Raw genomic sequence first — 12,440 nt, forward strand, 5'->3', positions numbered from 1 at the left:
CAGATGGCCTGTGCATTGAGGATTGACTGATTGTTCGTTTGAAGAGCGGGGAGGTGTATCTGCATGTTTATTTGCGTGCGGTCAATTACAGAAATATCGAGCAAATCTGAAAAATGAGCTCTGATTGTTCGGCCATAGAGGAGATAGAACTGAGCTCAGTGTAGCAGAGACAGATGTTTCTAATTTACTGGGGACAAGCGTTGAGAGAAGTTCACGTCTAGTTTGAAACATCATTCTGTAGAGAGACAGGGAGAGAGGAAAGTGAAGCTGAAGAACTTGGATAGACAAAGGTGGCTTTGAGGGATGGAAAGGGAAGAAAGAGACAGATTACATCAGTACTGCATCTTACTTTCTTATCCTTATTCGCAGAGTACCTCACCTCGACAACTCACACAATTCTCAGAATGATTCTTTCTTTCTCCGTATACGACTTTATCTCAGTTCCCCCGTTCTTACACTCCCTGGTGTTGCAGTTCCTCAGATATGGTGGCAAGCTCAGCTCACTACGTCGCCCGTCAGCTCTCTCCCATATCTCAGGACTTGCTCCCGCTTCTGCCTATTTGCCCCTTTTGCCTGCTGCTTATGAAAGTTATAATAGACTTCCTGTCATGCCCATAAAGTAGGGAGCTGTAGATTTATGATCTCATTTAGCACTGGCTTTACAGCCGCCTGCTCCAGGGTCGGTCTAATGAAACGCCAGAGGAAGTCCATCCTGCAACTCTCGACAGTGATACCACCAGCTTGAATGTTTAATTGGATAATCCCTTCGAACTTTGTTAATAATTAACAACTTGAGGATTCTGAGCTTGTTTGCTCTGTGAGGAAACAATGAGGTAATGACACGAGTTGGTTAGTTAGTTTGGTAACGCTTTATGTTAACAATCTCGCAATGAGCATTAGTTTACAGGCAACAAATTGCTTATAAGATTCTTACTAATTTTATTATGTGTTAACAGTATAATTAAGATTAATACATATTGTATTACACATTTATTAGCAATTAACTATGCACTTACTGGCTCTAAAATAAGAATTTGGCTCGTTAGCTTAATAAGCCTAATTTTGCACTTATTAACATATAACTATGCTTTGTAAATGCTTAGAAATGTCTTAAGAATAATAATAATAATAAAAGTGTTTATGACACTGTTATTAGCTCTTTTTAATATATAATAATGTTAAAAAGCATCTTCTTCTAATGTTTATCACAAGGACTTTAATATAAAGTGTCACCAGCTTTTATAATGGTTGCCCCTAGATGACCTGTACATATTATCAGATCTGAGTTTGAGATCTATTTTGTCTCCAGCATAGAGAATTTTTGGAAAAGCATCTGATTCCTGCTTTCAGTTTAGTAATGACCCCTTCTCACCTCATCTCCTCTTCCCCTCTCTCAGCATGGACTGAACTGAAGTTGTCATTCAGCACTGTAACTGGGCAGCATTTGAACCCAGCTAGAGGAAATCAGAGCCATCTCTCTCTTCCCTGTCAGCCTTTCTCAAACCACAACTCTTCCTTTTCTGCCTATCAGTCTATCAGTCACTTCCACTTTAATCGCCTTTTTTTTTTTCTTCTTCTTCTTCTTTGGAGGATGGGAGGTTGTGGATGGGAGACATGCCATAGGCCCAGGCTGTTAGATGTGATGTCATTGGAGCAGAGGGAACCCTGGGGTGGTGCAAAGGGGACAAGCCAGAGATCTTAAAGACTCAATTTCACATTAGCAAGCAAGCCTAATTGATTTTTCATCTCTCTTGCCCTGTGTGGTTTCCTGTTGTTTTCATTGCTCCTGTCTTCTTTCTTAATGGGCTTTTACATGGCAGCCATGACTGTGACAGCTTCAAATCTGGCACTTACATATTCTTTTTCATCCCTCACATCTAATGGATGGATTTCTGGGACAGTGAACCAAATGTCTCCTCTCTACTGAAAACATCGCCTGTGTCTGGGAGGAGAGGATTATCCTCCAGACCTGAAGTGCTCCCAGCTAGCCGAGGTAGCAGGATGATGATGATATCACAGGTTAACATTACCACTAAAGTATGAGGCCTGATCTGTCTACAGGACACAAACATTATTCATTCATTTCACGCCGCATATTCTGAATATAATTGTGTATAACATGAGGTATTGAGGGAGTTGTATTTCCCACAGTAATGGGATATCTGATAGACTCCACGGCGTGAGGACGATGTTAAATGAGCCAATGTCAATGACCCACTCTCTGCTGCAGATACGAAACTTATATTTACGTAAATAAGCAAATGCTCCAAAACGTATTCGAGCTTAATACTTACACCCCGAGAGATCAGTTACTTGTGAGTGATGATATACACATCTCACTGCAACAGCTCAGGCACAAAGCATAAAGGCACAAAGCACATTTGCATTTAAGAATTACGTCTTCCTTCCTGCTCTCTAAACTGCCACTGTGATGAGAATGGGGAAGTTAGCGCAGAATGGATAGGTGGGTGGTAATGAAATTGGAACTGATTCAAATAAGCTCTTAATTTCAGCCCAGCATTTATGAAACATTAATGAAGAGGGGAGAAGATCTGTTGATGTGAAAACTCGCTGGCTCAGGATGAGCACATGAGGAGCACAGCATGGCTTTAAACATGTCGAATAATGAAGAAAGTATTATGATAATGGAGCTGACATGACTCCAATTTCACCTGACTGAATTTTGAACTTATTACTTAATACTGCCCACTATTCATATTGTAAAAAAAAAAAAAAATGATAGCAGTATGAAATATTGATGTGTACTTCTGCTACCAGAAGAATAATTCTTAACCAAAAGTGAATATCTGGTGCGTAGGAAGCCAACCCCCACATGTATGGATATGAGGTAATTTTATTGAAGGCAGGAGGCTGAACATGCCTTCAGAGTGAGTAACATAAGTGGATTCTGCTGTTTGAGGCAAGCTAACTTCCACCTGTTAACGCTGCAGGATATCAGCTGTAATGAGCTGGTGTACAGTGCTGTGGCCTCATGATCCACTATCTTAGACTCATCCACAGCATCATAGCAGCCACTGCTTATGCTCTCCTATAGTCCTGCAGTAATCTTGCCTCAAAGCTGCATGGATTTTCTAACAAACCCTCATGTGGGTAGATTGCTTGTGCACCTTAAGCAAATGCATTAGACTTCATGTAAATACTGAACATACAAGCATACAAATATACTGTATGTGCCCTCAGTAAGCCATCACTGACTCAGACACAAGCACACACACACAGAAGTTGCTCCCTCCCCACCCAGTCAATGACAGAATGAAGTAGAGTCAGATGGTTGAAAGAAACTGGAGGAGGTTCTGCTGTGGAGCCTCTTTTGTCTTGTCTTAACTCCAAATCCAGCCTCTGTAGACCTTTTGTCGTCTCCCACCCTAACAGCTTTTTGATGCTGGGTCGCCTCGAAGAAGAAAGACTAATGATGAGAAAGGTGCTGACTGACAGAAAACTGTGCAAGATACTGCAGAGACCGGCTGCACACTGACTCCCAAGTATGCAGGAGAATTAAGAGTAACGGAATGATAATTTGAGCCTGAGCGCCATTAAGTTCCACTGTGAGCCATTCATGTGCACAATAGACATTCAGTCATACTGAAATATTATTAATGTATGTATGCAATACTGTATGAATAGAAAATGGGAATAGAATATTACTCCTGACTTTAATTAAATTTAGATGTATTAATATTGAAATCATATTAATATACCTTGAATATAATGAAAAGGAAAAGGTGAAAATAATAACACACATAGCGTCATAGCTGACCATCACAGCATTATTTTAACGTAGCACATACAGCTATAGTCTCCACAATTTATTTGAAGTAAGTCAGATTTACAATTCACTCACTCTGAGAGCGTGAGGGAGGCAGAGGGAAAGGCGGAGGGAGCAGGAGAGGAAAGCGAGAGAGGGGGAGGAGTGCCGAGGGATTGGCAGGAGTGACAAGATGTGACAGTGAGCACATTGGCTCGCAGGGTGGTTGCTACTTTACACTCCAATCACACAGTCATCCTGTCCCCCAAGACATTTTAATCTGATCCCCCGACCCAGGGAAACAAGAGCACAGCACAACACTGCTCAGAGGGAAGCAGGGGAGCGGCGCAGAGCAGAGGCGCAACATTTTATTTCCAGCCTTTTCCTTCCACTTATGTGGATGGGTCTTTAATTTCATCACTAAAATGGCTGCTCCCTTCCTCATTACATTTTGCTTTATATGCTGAGTGTGTGTAGATGCGATGAGAATCAACGGATTGTCCTCGCCAGGCCTTTGCATAAGCTGTGTGTACATGTGGTGTGTGGTCGCAAGTGCACACCACTACTTTTGATTGAATTAGGGAGGGGGGGAGAGAGAGAGAGAGAGAGAGAGAGAGACGTCCACCCTTTCAGCCTCGCCCCTCCTGCACTGACAGCGGCCTGCATTATCGATCTTGAACAGCTCCATTTCCTGTCTGTGTCCAAACTTATTAGATGCTCTGCTTCCACACAGTCGCAGACTGAGCCCTCCTCCTTCCTCTTTTGTTTGAAATCCCTATTTTCCTCCCATTTGTCTTTGTCTTTGTTCATCCTCTATCGAGATCTTACTCAGTCTCAGTCGTTCAGTTGTGTTTTTCATCCCTTTGTGTGTTTCCCACCAATGTTCCCATCTTATCTTAATTTGCACCCATTTGCGCTTATTTTCTCCCTCGCTTCTATCTTCTATCTGACTCATCTATCCTCCATCTCTTTTTCCTCCTGTCTTTACCCGCTGTGAGCACCATCTCTGTCAATTTCTGCCTTCACTTAACTCCCCCTCTGTTGCTCTCCAGTTAATACTAAAATTAGACTGCAAGTGATTTTGAGTAGTTGGAGGGATCAATTGCCATTAATTGCCTTTGGGGAAGAGTAACTTTTGACAGGGTTGAAAGAGAGAAAGGGAATGCCATGGAGAAATTATGACTTTGCAGCTAACTTATGGTGACAGAATGGGCACAACTAATCACGATATGGAATGTATTAAAGAGTCTTTTTTTTCTCTCTCCCAACACTTTCCACAACACTTTCAAGTATTAGATACATTTATTAGTTTAGAAATGTTTTATAAGGCTGGAACACTTTTCAGATTACTGTTGATCCATGCTGGCAGACTAAAATATCGTGTCTGCCCTCTTGCATTTTGAAAAGACTCCTTGGAAGCAACGTAGATAAACAACAGCCGACAGAAGCAACCAGTTTCTTCGCTTGATAGATATGAGTAAGATATATATGTCTCTATGTTTCTGCAGGCTTTGTATCCGAGCCCAGAAGAGGGCTGGCAGATCTACAGCTCCGCACAGGACGCAGATGGGAAGTGTATCTGTACCGTGGTCGCACCAGCCCAGAACATGTGTAACCGCGACCCACGCAGCAGGCAGCTTCGCCAGCTCATGGAGAAGGTGACAGCTGTCAATAACACACACACTTTGAGACACGACCGTTACCCACGCAGACACAGACACACAAACTGCCGCACTGCACCGCACTCATGTCTGGTACCGTCTGTCACATACAGGCTGCCGAAGTGAACATTCTTACTTCCTTTAGCGCACAGTTTAGAGACGAACATAAAGACTGTTGCCATTGTTGATTGAACTACTCTCTTTTGAGCAACAGAGTTGCTTAAAGTGAATGAAGCATGGATTGCCTTGATAAGAGAAATGTCCCAAATTTACCCATGAAATTGGATTCACTGAGCCGTAGCCTTTTAATGTTTCTATTATAAATATGGCTCCATTAGGTACAATTTTAAAAAAATTAAAAGTTTTGTAAATCAGTGAAGATAGCAATTGCCTTCTGTGCATAGTTACACAGTAAATGTTGCGCAAACTGAATCTGTTTACTCAGATTTGTGCTTATTCTGTCTTTCTCTAAGTGAAAAATTTCAGTCAACTGTTAACAGTAGTGTTGTGTATGACAAGCAAATAAATTTAGTGTCATACAAAAAAAATTACACATAAAACTAAAGCATTCAGAGAGCAGAGCAAGCATACACTGTTGCAGCAAATAGACAATAAATCTGTACTTTATGTACATGGAGTGAAGAGTTATTGACCTACAGTTCAGTGCAGTGTATGCAAATGTAATTTCTAGCTTGTGTCCAAACAAAGAAACACAAATCATGGCTGCGAACACAGGCAGATGAGAACCTCTGCTTATTGACTCTTCAGATATACAACTGCATGGTAGTTCACAGGCAGTAAATTGGTATCTTTCCATTCTTGTCCACTTTTGTCTTTCCCAAACTAAATAATAAAAACCTGATAAATAATTTCTAATAGCTTTTACTTGCTTGATGGGCCATGGCAGCTCATTCAGAGCTGTTTTCTGTGGACACTCAAAACCATCGAATGGGTGAATGGGAGTGTGGATCGACACAAATGTCTCTGTGAGCAGAGAAGCAGAAGAGACAGGAGGAGTTGACATTGATGTGGTCTTGTGGTGGTAAATTGAGATGCTGAATAGGCTCTGAGGTCCTGATGGATCAATGAGACACCTGACTTCACATATTGCATTCATTCTCATTGAAGTATGCCTTTTCCCTTGACAGTATCTGTCTGCTGTGCTTCAAGCACACATTCTTACAGACAAAATCCACACTCATACGCACTTTAAAAGAAGCATATTCCAAACAGAGAAGGAGAGGAGAGAAACAGACAAACTCAATGAAGCTATTCACAAAAAAGTGGATGTGTGCATGAATGTGTACATACTATACAGACAAAAGTAATGAGACACCTGACCATTACATCAACAGGGACTTTAATGAGATTTCATTCTAAACACATAGACATTAACATGAAGTTAATGTCTAGTAGTCCTTTTGCAGCTATAACAGCCTCCACTCTGGAGTGTTTCTGTGGGAATTTTCATGCAATAGTGAGGTCAGGCACTGATGTTGGGTGAAAAGGTCTGGCCCGCAATCTCCGTTCCAGTTCATCCCAAAGGTGTTGGATGGGGTTGAGGTCAGGCCTTTGTGTGGGCCAGTCAAGTTGTTCTACACTAAACTCATCCAACCATGTCTTTATGGAGCTTTGCTTTGTGTACTGGGGCACAGTAATGCTGGAATAGAAAAGGGTCTTCACCAAACTGTTGCCACAAAGTTGAAAGCATAGCATTGTCCAAAATGTCTTGGTATACTGAGGCATTTAAATTTCCCTCTACTGGAAGTAAGAGGCTGAGCCCAAACCCTGAAAAACAGCCCCATACCACACCTGAATTCAATAACAAAGAGAGTTGTCCCAATACTTTTGTCCATAATATGTAAGTTCTCTATATGTTCTATATGTGTACATGTGGACTGTTTTGCATGTTTTTAAAATGCAAAATGAAAATAATAGTGCATACACTATTATTTGTATGTATACAAAACAGCATGTGCCTGTGCATTTATCTGGATGAGTTCACCTACATGTGTGTACTCATTCTCAGTTTCTTACAATATTATTAACGTCTGTCCAATGTCATATGGCTCAAAATAACATCGATTAATTGGTGCTTATTTTGATTAATAAACTAACAAACAAATGCAGAAAAATTCACAACGCGATTGTAAAGAGCAGCAGTAGACTTAGATGCACATGGGTATTTTCTGAGGTATCAACATTGTAAGGTGATCTTGTTAACTTGCGGTTAAGACATTAAACAAAAGGTCAAAATCAGGTTAAATGTATCTGATTCGTCTTTTTTCTCCAGTGAGAATTAGTAAAGCACGATGAGGATGAGCCTCAAATACAGAGCAAATGCTACTTTTGAATTATATAATGTTTGTAAGACAGAAAGAAGTAGATTTCACTAATTTTTGTGGGCATAGTTTGTGTTGCTTCACTGTCTTGCCTGTCACTCTTTACAGTATAATAATTGAAACAAAATAAGCCTTCAGTGAAATCATCACTTCTCTGACTCAACAAAACACGGAATATCATGACCTTTCCAAATATATGATTTATCGCTGTGATGGACTGTATTCTACAGTGTGGGTGTTTATATTATTGTGTTTACTCGCTGTACATGCACAGTTATCAGAGCCAAGCGCTCCTGTCAAAAACAGTCCACAGCCCAGCATAATGAGGACACCCGGGGTCAGCACAACTCATTCTGCACACAAGTGAAAGCCACAACTTAAGACTATGTATGAGTCTGTGTGTGTGTGTGTGTGTGCATAATAGCACCATGCCTGCTAAGAACATCCTCATTTGAAAGCCGAGCATTTGCAAGAATTATTTGAATGGACCAAATCCACCAAGGCTCTCCGTGACACTGAAAGGCAAGGTTACACTAACAATGTCAAAACTGCCCTCTGCTCAAAGAATGTGAAGCAGCCTCGTGCAAAAGCCTCTATTCAGCTTTCTGCAAAGGCAGACAAAATGCCATCCAAAGCACGGCCGACCCTGAAGGACGGTGGTGTGAGAACACTCACGGCGCAGACTTTTAAACACCTCACCCCCCTTTGGCCTCTCTGTCCGACTGTCTGAGTTCAGATGAGATAAAATGAGATAGGAGGGCACAGTCGGCCATGCATACACATAAATGCACTTTAGGATTCAGGACAGAGTGAGTCATTACGCTGGACACGGGGCAGACACACCTGCGACTGATTGAATTCTGGGGAGTGTGAGGGTCTGGAGCATCTTATGGAGCCAGAAGAAAGTGTCAAATGCCTAGCATGTGTGGATCAGTTACCATGACACAGGGGACATCACAACCCATAGGGCTGGTGGCACTGCATTTGTTAAGACCCCAGGCTGGAGGAACATTTTTTACTGTTACACATTGCTCCCCGTATTCCATCTCTACTATTGTCAAATCAGTTTTAATTGGTGAAGAAAATATTTTCTGACCAAATATTCCCTGGCCAGTTCATGAAGCATGTGGGAGATGAGCTGGGTGTAGAATACAGTAGGCTGGACACGAAGTAAATGAGTGGGCAAGCAAGGCATTTGGTGCAAAACAGACTTTATGCCAAACTGTGACCTTTGAAAGTTGGGACTGCTCTTGTTTTTGTTGGGAGTGATTTGAATAAATATCTTATTTGTGCTTGGAGTTTCAGCAGTGCATGCCCGTGTGGGTGGGTGTCTCTCCGTGTGGGTAGTTGGACATATGTACATGTAAGCCTCCTATATGCGGTACAACCCTGAACATTTGTCAATGTTCAGATGATTTCTGGCCAGTTCAGGACAACGTGCAGGAGATGAGGAGGTGTATGAAACAGTGGGCTGATTATGCAGCAACAGAGTGGGCTGTCAAAGAGTGAGCAACCCGAGTGCCGAGTAAAAATTAAACATAGAGCAAAACTGAGTCCTCGGAGAACTGAGACTTAATAAACACCTACTTGATAGCATGTTTGCTCCTCTGTGAGATTTACTCTGCTTTCATTATAGTTTATACGCATCTTGTGTACACTGTGTTAATGGTGCTTGAGGAATGCTATCCTGCTGTTTTTATAGCTAAGGGAAACAGGATATTTATATCCTAACTGGATACCTGTTGACTTTTATTGCATAATTTATGAATCAATTATCTGTTGCTATTTGAAGCTCCTCACCTTTCATCTTGGTTATTCTGCTTTTTGTTTGTTTGTTTTTTTTCTTGCTTGTTGTATGTTGCTTGTCCACTTTCTGCATTTTATATGCAAGACTCAGTCGTCTCTTTATGCTTAGCGCTTCACTTAAAAGAAATCGTTCGAGAATTATTGCCACTTTGGCAGGACAAAAAGATTATCAAAGTACTTGATCATTTGTTCAGCTCTATTTGACGATGAGTGAAAAAAAAAGAATCCAATATTTTCCTTTAAGATTAACACAAAAACATCTTCTATGTTTACGTGTGTGTCCTGGGGTTTTGGTGATGTGTGTTTGCATGTGTGTGTGTGACAGGTTCAGAACATTAGCCAGTCAATGGAGGTGCTGGACCTGCGGACGTACAGAGATCTACAGTACGTAAGGAACACAGAGGGCCTAATGAAGGTAGTGGATGGAAAGCTGAAGACGGCGTCTGAAAACCCCCGCAGTCTCAATCCAAAGGGCTTTCAGGTAATTGGCTGTCTGTCAGCTCTTGCACAGTGGTACATGTGCATTATTGTCAAGTGAATGCAGACACAATAAGATGTGGCACTACTCTCCACGTGCACGCAAAACTTTGCCAGATGTATCGCAATCTCTTTCGCTCTTCACAGACAGTAAAATTTTGTATGACTCTCGATAGACTGTCGCACAGGCATAGGCAGACAAATTCAATTTGAAAACTATCTCTGAGTCATGGAGTCATGCACAGAGGAAATTTGTGCAAATTCACATGCTCCTGAATTATTAAACTCCTGGACCTAGCAGAAGAGTGTTTTTTTCTGTATTCCTCTCTTTACACTTTTCCACTCGCTCTCCACACTCAGCCTCTTCCCACTCTATATACTTAACATTCTGGCGTCTGCTCTTAGATAGCAGGCACATATATTCACATTTATCTCCACCTTATCTCTCGACAAACTAAGGCTCAGCTGCCATTATCAGTGGGCCCTTTTGTCTTCCTGTCAGCAGCCTGTCTTCCCCAGGCTTTCTCCACATTTCTCACATTCTTAGAAATATTAGATTGGCCATAAAATAGTTTCATTAGAAGATGCCTTGATAAATGCTAAGTGTGCTTTACCGCTGGGACCCAGCCTCAGCACAGTGACAAGCATGAATGGCTGTGTTTTGCTTTCAGAAAGCAGATCCAGTCAAGGTAGTGAAGACATTTATGAAATTAGCCAATTCATCAGTAAAGTCTCAGATGACTAAAATATCCACAATATATCCCAGAACTTATATGAATGAAACTCTGCAGTCCAATGAAGAGAAAAAAAAGGTATTTAAAAAAAAAAAGCAGGATTTGACCAGAGCAGCTTGGCTGATGAATGCGTGCAGCTCAAAGTTGCCAATGGCAAAGCGTGGGAGATTAACGAGACCGAATTTTTGCAGCTTGAAAAGGGGAAAATGAGATTTATGATGTGGCGCCACAGGGCTGAGAGCTGCTCCATCACCAGATTTACGATAAACCTTAACAAGGAGGAAACAGCCCCTCCTGTGGCGGCCACACTTTATTGATACACCTATTTCTCTCTTGAGCCTTCTAACTTCTAAGCAGGCAGTTCGGCTCTCCCGCTGCTTCCTGCACTCCTACCTAAGGACACATTGTTCTTTTCACTTCTAAACACATGATGAGTCACAGACCAAGCCTGCATCCAGCAGTACCAAGCTCCTGTAGGTGCAGCACCATGCTTCACTGTAGGTGAAAATCACCCAAACCTGCTTACACAGTAAACAGACGTGCGTTGAAAATAATGTGTGAATTTAGTGGCTCTCTAATACACAACAAAAGATTGTAAAAGGGGGGGGGGTACTGACAGATGCTACAAAGAAGCCTGCACTAGTCCAACAAGTGGGCAGAAGCTTGATCAATTCAGCACAACAAAAGAAGCGACTGATAAAATGTTTAATTCTAAAGGACTTAAATAGTAAGTCAGGAAGTTATATGTGAAGAAGTACAGCTATAGAAAGAGAAATCCAAGTCCATTATACAAGGGTGTCTAAGACACTAAGGGGTGAAACAGCAGAATCAGTACCCATCTACAATATGAGCTCCTGACTGAGAGATGATCGATGAACCAGAAGCAACAGCTGAATATTGAAAGGCTGGTTCCTCTGCACACAATCCTCTGTACTGATGAATTCTATGGTTGGTGTCATCCCCTGTCCAATATTCTCACAGGGGGTTTAATCTTCTCCACCTTTTCTGTTCTACGTCTTTCTCTGCAATGACAATCTTAGGAGTTGAAAGAAAAGGTGTCTGACCTGCTCCCCCTGCTGCCAGTGCTGGAACAATACAAGGCGGATGCCAAGATGATCCTTCGTCTTCGAGAGGAGGTGAGGAATCTGTCTCTGGTGCTGATGGCCATCCAAGAAGAGATGGGGGCCTATGATTATGAGGAGCTGCGCCAGAGGGTCCTGCTGTTGGAGACCAGGCTCCACTCCTGCATGCAGAAACTAGGTATGAGATATGTGCACATAGGTGTGGGTGGGTGGATAGTCAATGAATGCTTAATTTAAAATTCATTATCAAATATCATTGTAGCACTAAAACAATTGGAGACAGCAGCAGTGCACAATGATTAATTAAGATCATAAATGGTCAAAACTCTGTTTTACTATGTCAACACATCCGTTGTGCTCAGAGCTCAAACTAGTTGCATAAATTAAGCAAAACTGGCCTAGAAAACCTGAATGAATAATTGATTGTGTTCTCGTGTAATTTGTTATCTTAAACTGATGATTTTATAAAATCCAACATATATGAACTGATGACTTAAGAGAAAAAGCCTACAGTCAGAGTTTAGCCTTTAGGTCAATACTGTTTGTTATTGTTCTTCATTGGCTTCCCTAAG

The 12,440-nt window shown here is 41.6% G+C and overlaps 1 protein-coding gene and 1 long non-coding RNA gene across 3 annotated transcripts in view; one reads left to right on the forward strand and one right to left on the reverse strand.

Annotated features, from left to right (window-relative positions):
• olfm2a (olfactomedin 2a) overlaps positions 1-12,440 on the forward strand; it is a 42,183-nt gene that overhangs the window by 26,514 nt on the left and 3,229 nt on the right. For both annotated transcript variants that reach the window (XM_046414599.1, XM_046414598.1), the window contains exons 2-4: positions 5,275-5,424; positions 9,901-10,056; positions 11,827-12,046. In XM_046414599.1, the coding sequence (XP_046270555.1) occupies positions 5,275-5,424; positions 9,901-10,056; positions 11,827-12,046 (526 nt within the window). The remainder of the gene's footprint in view (positions 1-5,274; positions 5,425-9,900; positions 10,057-11,826; positions 12,047-12,440) is intronic.
• Positions 1,324-12,440, reverse strand: part of LOC124072864 — a 47,985-nt gene continuing 36,868 nt past the window's right edge. The window contains exons 3-4 of the long non-coding RNA XR_006845611.1: positions 11,851-12,029; positions 1,324-1,665 (exon numbers count right to left, since the gene is read on the reverse strand). This is a non-coding gene — a long non-coding RNA (uncharacterized LOC124072864). The remainder of the gene's footprint in view (positions 1,666-11,850; positions 12,030-12,440) is intronic.

The sequence above is a fragment of the Scatophagus argus genome, chromosome 16 (genome assembly GCF_020382885.2).
Source record: "Scatophagus argus isolate fScaArg1 chromosome 16, fScaArg1.pri, whole genome shotgun sequence".
Taxonomy (NCBI): Eukaryota; Metazoa; Chordata; class Actinopteri; family Scatophagidae; genus Scatophagus; species Scatophagus argus.